This window comes from Thalia democratica, chromosome 1, assembly GCF_965202585.1.
Source record: "Thalia democratica chromosome 1, ktThaDemo2.hap1.1, whole genome shotgun sequence".
NCBI lineage: Eukaryota > Metazoa > Chordata > Thaliacea > Salpida > Salpidae > Thalia > Thalia democratica.
The window spans coordinates 44950371-44958969 of NC_139165.1; the positions used below are offsets into that span (position 1 = coordinate 44950371).

Genomic DNA, 8599 nt, shown 5'->3' on the forward strand with positions numbered 1-8599 from the left:
CTTTTTATGTTGCAAAATGTTTAAGTAGCTCAAAACAGCAATTATAAAAGTAGTTGTACAGATATGGTTACCACTTAAGCTGAAATCCTGAAAAGACCTGGAATTTAGAAGAGCTTTTGAGTAAACTAATGGAATCAGATCAGTTAGGAAATAATTTATATACAGTTTTCATTCTACTTATTATAAAACATGTTATAAGTAGCATTGCAGCACCTGTTTGATATTTTTATACTAATTTAAGAATTTTCCTTGGATTTAATTTGAATCAAAAAACAAACAACAAAGCTTATAAACCAGGAAGAAATTTCTAAAAAACCAGTAACCACCCTGGTACAGAGTTGCCAAGCAACTCAAAATAATTCAAGCTAGTTTAAACTTTTTTTAAACTCGAGCTGAATCAGGCTTGTTTGATTTTTTTACAAATCACAAGGGTTTTAGCTTCAATTTTAGTTTCCTAACAACCTTGTTTTTCTTAAGAGGTTTTGTTATTGTTTGAGTATTTTAAGTACTTAAGTATGATTTGAATGGATTTTATTTTTCGAATTTTGGTTTAAATTAGTTTTTTTGTTTTTTTTTTGTAAATGCAGATTAATTCAGGCTAGCCTAATGATACTTGACTAGTTTTTGGTCACCTAGGCTTTCTTTTTTGCCTTGGCAAACCTGCGCAGCTTAATGACCAAAAAGTCTATTCAACATCATCAAGGGGTTATGGTAAAACTATTATGACTGAAAAAAAATATTTTTGAAACTGTTGTTCATAGGAAAAAACATTATTAAATGTTATTAGGTATAGTGTTTTTTTTATAAAAAAAAACTTAGATTAAATGTACTGATATTTTAATTAGGATGATTTGTTTAAAAAAATATTTAATGTAATATTTTCACTAGTAAAAATTAATTAACATACGTGTTAAGTTAAGTTTTGTTTTAAAGTATTTATTATTAATAGAAACTAAAAAATGAAAAATATTTTGGTAAAACAAATTGAAGAAGGTGATGAAATCAAAGATATCATGATGGAATATTTCAAAGATGAAAATATGTTAAGTTTTTACCCAATTCCAGTTAATGAAAAGTGTGTGTTTTTGGAATGGTATAAAAAGGTTTAGTTCTATCTTTGTTACAAATATAACTTTTGTAAGCTTTATTTTGCTAAAATTTATAGCTTTTTTGTTAGGAAAAATATAAACTGACACATTTTGTTTGTCATTTTTATTTGATAATTAGTAAGCTTTCAAAAATTTTCCTATCGAAATGAACCATTTGTAAGCTTTTATTTTTTATGTTTTTAGTATTAAACTAAAATTTTAGCTATATTTATCTGAAACTGAAATTTATAATAGGTTAGTTTTTTGTTATTTATAAAAGCACTAATGTTTTACAAAAAACAAGAATTTAGGATTTTCTTTTAAATTTTTAGCAAATTTTTAGAAAATAGTACCTCAAGGATTTTCAATTTTATGTAAAACCGAAAACCAAACAATAGGAATAATCATGGTAACTCATCCTACAACAAGTATTCCTCTTGACAAATCAAAGTTTAAATCTAAAAACTGTGAACTAAATCAAGAAGTTAGTTTATAATAAGTAGACTTTTGTTGTTACATTTTCGATATTTTTGTTTGACTGATTAATTTGTTTTAATAGCAAGTTTATTAACAAGGCTTGTATCAGGGTTGCGACACACTGAGGATACTCAGCATAATTCAGGATGTTTTGAATTTTTGGAAGTCTCAAGATAACTCAGAGTATTATGAACAATTTATAAACTTTGACTGATTCAGGATGTTTTTTTTTGTAGTGAACTCATGATAGTTTTAAGATTTCTTTTTAATTTAAGAATATAGTTTTTCAAAATCTTGAATAAAGTTTTGTTGATCTAGTTTAAATTTTTTGTTTTTTTATTTAATTGTATTTTATTAAACAACAAATGTATAAGCATATATATACGGGTAGGTATCAAATACTTACAAAGGGACACTTTTGCACAGGTTGATTTTTATTTATTTTTAATAGTTTATTAATTTATAATTTTTATTAATTTATTTTTCTTTTACCATCACTGTTACCCCTAACCATTGGTCATTTTTTCTTATTAGTTTTTTTTTGTTTTTAATTTATTTTGTTTTTTTCTTCTTATTATTATTATTATTTTTTACTACCACTGTTACCCCTTACCCTTGGTCCCTACTTTATAATTAATTACTTTCTTTACTACCATATCTAAATTGTTTAATTTTTTTTACTCTTGTGCAAAAATGACTCTCCGTGCAAAAGTGTCGCTTCGTGCAAAAATTACTCTTTGTGCATCTTTGACTCCTCCCCTATATATACAGCTTTTCTTTAATTATTAAAAAAAAACATGAGGTATAAGTAGTTTGCGCCAGAGGATAAAAACTTTTTCTAAGGATTTGAAAAACTCAGGATGACTTGAAACAATTTTTGGTCATAAGGATAGTTTTTTCAACTAAAAGAGCGGCATCCCTGCTGTTTTTTAAAATTTTATTTTGCTTATAGACGAAAAGAAATAGGTTTATCTTATTTAAACTTAAATACTTTAAGTTATAATTATCTACTGGTTATTATTTATAAAAAAACTTTTGTTTGTAATTTTGTTTGTTTAAATTGACATTATATTGCATAACAATTTATATACTTCTTTGTAATTTTGTTAAAGAAATATAGCCTACTTCTAAACTTTTTTTACTTATTTTTTGATAAAGTGATGTGTGTTTTAAGGTTTCATTTTAAAAAATTTAAATTAATTAAAGTTAATGAGTCAATCAAGTTTAAAGGTGTGATATGTTTTAGGCCTCAGCTTAAGTTTTTTGATTGTGTAGTAAGATGCTAGTGAGGTAAGAAATGTGCTTGAATCTAGAAAAAAAAAAAGATGTAATTGTTTTATGAGAAAAATAGTAAAATGTTATTTATAATATTTAATAAACGTTAGTAATATAATTTAAGTTCTTATTAAATCATAAATTTAAAATGTTTCATTCAGGCTAGTTTGAACTTTTTGGAGAATTTTTTTTTTTTAACTGAGGCTGATTTTTGAGTTTGAACTAATTCAGTTTTAATTGTTTTTATGTATTATAGCTAACTCATGTTTTAATATTTTATCTTTATTAATTTCTTGGAATTTGCTTTGATTATTACATAAAATATTTAGTTTTGCAGCTATTTCTGCTTAAAAAGAACAAATTTGTTTTTTTAGCTCTTTATAAACATAAAGTCCTGCTCTAAGTGATTAAAAAATAAAGCAAAAGTATATATGTATATATATATATATAAGCAAAAGGCAGTGGTTATTGGGATCTTTAAAAACTGTGCACAGTGTGAATCACTAAAAGGATGTGCTCATTAAATCAATTATGATTTTGTTTTTCCGCAGAAGATAATTCAAGTTTAAAATACTAATTAAATTTGTTTTTACAAGGTTTAACTGTTTATATGGTTGCATTACATAATAAAACTTGTCATTATTTATGTAAAACAGGTTGAAAATTGAAAAAAGTTGTTTTTATTGAATTTCATAAACAATTTTTTGTACCTCAAGACTTTCATGCGCACTCAAGGTTAAAGGTAATTGCATAAAAGATGCAACAGTTTTTTTAGATTTAAAAATAAATTCAAGCTGACTCCTTCTAGTTTATAATCACTCAGCATAGATTTAGTTTTATCTAGAATTGCTACTGATTTATGAGATGTAATTTAAATTCTGTACTCTGATTTATACTAACATGCAAAGAAAAAAACTTAAAATAGGCAACAAATTAATAAAATATTAACCTGCAGTTTTTTTTTTTAAGTTTGACCATTTCATGGAGAACATGATGCCTGAATGCGTTGGAAATTTCAACTACCTTTATATTTTGTCGATAGCGGTGAGCAACAATTTCAGAAGACAAAACGTTGCAGTCAAAATGATTGAAAAGTTTGTATGTTAAAGATAAATTTACTTAATGCATAAAAGTTTCTAATATATATTGCTTTATTAGAATTTAAATTTTCTCTAGACTCTCATTAGAGGCTGTCTTTTTAAACTTTGTGTATAAAGTTGTATTCTATATTTGTGTTAGAAATTACTACAGATCAGTTTTAATATTATGTAAATACCTGATCTTAATGTTTTAAATAATCTGATTACACCAGAACAATTTAGTTTTATTTCAAACCGTTTATTGTGTTTTCAGTTACTGAATTGCTTATATTCTTGGTTGGTATACTTTCTAGTCTTATAAAGTATTTAATGCAGATGTTTTTCTTGTTGACATGATTTCATATGATAAGGATATTTCATAAAAAATTTAAAATTTTATAAACTTAATAATAATTTGTTCAGAAGGTTTCACTTTTTTTATTGAAAGAGCCAAAAAAATATTGGAATATAATTCTTAGTATTGTTTTATTAACTAAAATATAATTTTTACATTCTTTTGTTGAAAGCTTATTTGTGCAATTGATAAACAGCACTTATAGCTATTTAAACACTTTCATTAGCCGTTTTTACCCAAAGTTAAACAACTTAAAGAAGTTAATTAACTACAAAAAAAATTAAATCCTTACCAATCATTTAACAAAAAATACTCATGACTAATTAAAACTTTAAACAAACATGATACAAGTTTTCACTTAAAATCTTAACGATACTATTTCTTACAACCTTTTTAAATTCATTACCTGTTTTAAAAGGCCTAAAAGTGGGATTACTTGTCAACTTTTGCTTATAACTTCTGTGAATACTATTTTTTCTAGAAAATGATAGTTCAGCAACTTAAAATTTTTTGACAGAAAATACAAAAGTTGTTATGTAATCTATTAAAATTTACAACAATCTTTAGACAAAATGTTCTACTGAAAAAAATTAAGCTAAATCTATATCTTGAGTCAGCAGCCTTTTATAAGTCCCGGACTAACTTTTCTAAAATAGCTTACTCGCAGGCCGCACTGTATAGAAAAACTATTCCACAGGCCACACTTATTTCAAAGTAGTTGTAGTAAAAATAACAAAATACATTTTAATAACCAATATGATATAAAATAAGTAATAGTAGAACACAAGTAAAAAGTAATTAGCTATTTAGAGCCTAACTGTATGTTTTTACCACAAAGTTACTTCATTTAATTTTTTTAAAGAAGTACGTTTTTTGCTGAAAACTACCATGCATTTGACCCTCAGGCCAAATTTTGCTGAACCCTTGTACTAGTCAGATAATTTTAAGTACTTTTAGCGCATGTAACTTTATCAATATGAATTACTTGTAAATTAAACATAAGCTAAATATATCCACTACTTTTTATTAAATTCCTCTATAAGAGAGTTGGGCAACGTTTTTAGTCGGCTGGCGAGATATAGAGAAAAGTTTAGTCCTTGGTAGGTCGGATCTTTTCAATTTCATTCAATTCACAAACATACTAACTCTATGTGACTTCTTATTTAATTAGATTTAGTGTAAGTTTCAAATCCCCTAGTTTGTACCCAAGACCTTTTGTTTTCCTTTGCTCTTCTTTTGAAATCCCAGAACATCTAGTGTGAGCTTATAAGTTTGTATCAGCGGGCCATAATAACACGTGCTCAAGGGCCGCAGTTTACCTACACGAGACTGATTCCTTTTAAACTTTTTAAACATTTGCTGGTCAGTTTTTTGTACTCCAGAGGCCGGATCCGGCACGCCAGCCGTACGTTACCCACCCCTATTCTATAACATAATATCAACTCTAAAAACTAGTTTTGTTACGACCCTTATAAACTTATATTCAGTTAATCATAAATTAGAACACAATACCTGTTTTGCCACACGCTCAGGCTTAAAACTAAAACCAACAAAAACTTGTTTGAACTTTTTTGAGAAATGTCAAGTTGAAGAAATTTTTTTTTACATAGCGGCTTTCATAAAATACTTTTTTTATTGTTTTTAAATTTTAAGTATTTAAGTTTGTTTGATAATATTTTATTCAGTTTTTGCTCATTTAATTTTTTTTTCTTATAAACTCAGGCTAGACTTAAGTAACTCAGGTAACTTTTTAGCGGGCATTTTTATACTAAAGAGTCGTCCTGTTATACTCCCAGCATGTCTCCATACCTTAAAATAGATAAGATATAAATCAATTACAATAAGTTCAAAGAGTGTATTCAATACACGTCTAATCATTAACCGCTGTAACATTGCTAACACATCTTGCTTTGAGAAATAAAAAAATATTAATCATAAGTTTTGAGTTGTATAAAACTAAAATTCGATCTCAATACTCTTTTCAAACTGGTAAGCAGTAAAATAAAACTGATTTTTTTTTTGAAAAAATAACAAAACTTAATAAGAGGAAATAACTTAAAATGTTACATGCGAACATCACTGTTTTCATCAATCGATTAGTGGAACACACTACCTAACAAATTAGTTTAATATGAAAAAGTAAAATAACTCGGTTTTAATCGTAACATTTTTGATTAAAATGTAGTATTTTATAGTAAAATTTAAAGTGAATTTTTTTCGTTGGTAATCATAAGATTGCCCTAAAAATTTTGAAACTAGTCTAAACACTACTTTTTCAGTTCTAAAATAGACCAGGACACTTCTTTTATAAATTATAATTTTCTTATGTTTACTATTTTTCGTACTTGACTCCTTCCCTCTTAAAATAATAATTCCTTCTAAATATATTAAGATTTTTTTGTTTTTACTGTGTTTGAGGCAAAGATTTTATAGTCTTGACTAACTTTTGCAAGCAATTTTTTGACCAAAAACTTTTGTTCAAAACTCTGTAAAAAGTTTTGGTCATTACATACATACTTAGTTTTTATCAGTAATTATCTAATTACTTTTCTGTAATTGATTTTAGTCATGCTTCGTAAAGTTTGTTGTAAAAAAGTGTTAATTTTAATTATAAAATAATCTTTGAATTAAAAAAAAAATCTTCCTACGCTTTTTTAGTGTTTTTCTTTTGTTTAAACAGCACAGGTTTCAATGCTTAGCTCCAACTTTTGACTATAAATTACTGACTCAATTAAATTGACCTGCTTATTTACATTAAAGTGTACCAAAAAAAATCAGAAAATGGAATTAAAAATTTTAAAACTTTTTCATAAAAGATAACAAACTGAAAACAAACACTTATTTTAAGTTTTGTTGTAAAAAATTTAAACTCGTTTGTTGTTTGATTTTTTTCAATATAAAGGGTTGCCAAAAAACATTATTAATATATTTAATTTGTAATTCTGAACATAGACTTTTTTTTTTAATCGTTCTCTACAGCAATGATCCTTTGAGTCAAACAAAGTTATTCATCAGATTTAGTTTAACTTATATGTTTAGTCACAAAATAGTTATTATTCTTTCTTTTTAAATTAAAGAAAAAAATAATTTAAAGTTTTTAATTTCTTAATAGTGACGTAATTAACTGTTGTAAATATTACAGTTTCACGTATATAAAACGGTTTTACTAAATTATACTTTTAACCTAGAATTTATTCTATGGGCTCTTGTTTTATGATTAGTTTAAAAGTAAACATTTTTATATTTGGGTATATATGTGATTTTAAAACCAAAAGCTTGTTTAAAAAATTAGATTGATAACAAAAATAAAATTAACTTTTCTTTGTTAGCATTGAAAATAACATTAAATTAATAAACTACAAATAAAACAAAGTTTAGAAATATAAAGTTGAAATACAATTTTTTTATACTTATCTCAAAGATACTTGTTGTTACTTTTCAGGCTTGAGGAGGTTGCAGTTGGTAAAAGTTTCGGCGCAATCATACTGCAGGCCACATCGGAAAAATCTCGAAATTTGTTCTTGAAGATGGGATACACAGTGGAGAAAGAAATAGTATTTGCTGATCACGTTTTCAAATCTGGTAAAAAGGAACTCAGCAAAATGGTCGACACAATCCATAACAGATCTTCTATCATGGTGAAAAGGCTTTGAATCATGACAGTTTCGTATAATTAAATTGACACTAAATAGACTTTTATAGTATATATTTTTGATTTTAGTAATTTTATATTCTAGGAGTTGAATCACGCAACAGTCGTTCTGAATTATTTTTTTATGCAATACTTGTTACTGCTTTAATATGTTGATTAAAAAATTAAATTTTGTTTATTTAATGTAACATAATACTATTAATTATTTAGTTCATTAAAAATCTTTCATCTAGTTTAATAGAAAAAAATTGTGAAAAAAATTACTTATAAGTTATTCTATTTTCTATAAAACCAACGCTTAATTTTTCAATATTTGTTTTAGTACCTAATAACTCCGTAAAATGTTTTTTTATTATTATCATTTAAGTTTTGTGTTTATTACAGAAGCACTAAGTTAGCTGTAATATAGTTGACACAATTAAATAATTTTATTTTCAAACAATTTGTATTGAAAGTTTTTTTTTATTTAAAAGACTTTTGATTTTAACCCATAAATCTTAAATTATAAAAGTGACAAAACAAAGTTTTCCTCTTAATATATTTTTTTACAATAAATGAATATAAACTGACATTATTATTAACGTTAACAAAATTAAAAATTCTAAGGGAGGTGTTAATGTAGTATTTTTGTATAATTTTCATATACTTTTTTTAGTTTATTTTATCGTCTGTA

General features: G+C 25.4%; 1 protein-coding gene across 1 annotated transcript; it reads left to right on the top strand.

The window, feature by feature from the left end:
* The first annotated feature begins 959 nt into the window (after window positions 1-959).
* On the top strand, window positions 960-8019 carry LOC145836400 (uncharacterized). The gene is made up of 4 exons (XM_082944205.1): window positions 960-1103; window positions 1432-1572; window positions 3810-3934; window positions 7717-8019. Exons 1-4 carry the CDS (start codon window positions 960-962, stop codon window positions 7925-7927), a joined length of 621 nt encoding a protein of 206 aa, XP_082800331.1. The 3' UTR covers window positions 7928-8019.
* The last annotated feature ends 580 nt before the right edge of the window (window positions 8020-8599 follow it).

Excerpts from the sequence above, each read along its gene's own strand:
- LOC145836400 (XM_082944205.1), top strand. The coding sequence starts at position 960 with ATGAAAAATATTTTGGTAAAACAAATTGAAGAAGGTGATGAAATCAAA. Across the intron at positions 1,573-3,809 it reads ACTGTGAACTAAATCAAGAA|TTTGACCATTTCATGGAGAA; the intron begins GTTAGTTTATAA and ends TTTTTTTTTAAG. Across the intron at positions 3,935-7,716 it reads GCAGTCAAAATGATTGAAAA|GCTTGAGGAGGTTGCAGTTG; the intron begins GTTTGTATGTTA and ends GTTACTTTTCAG.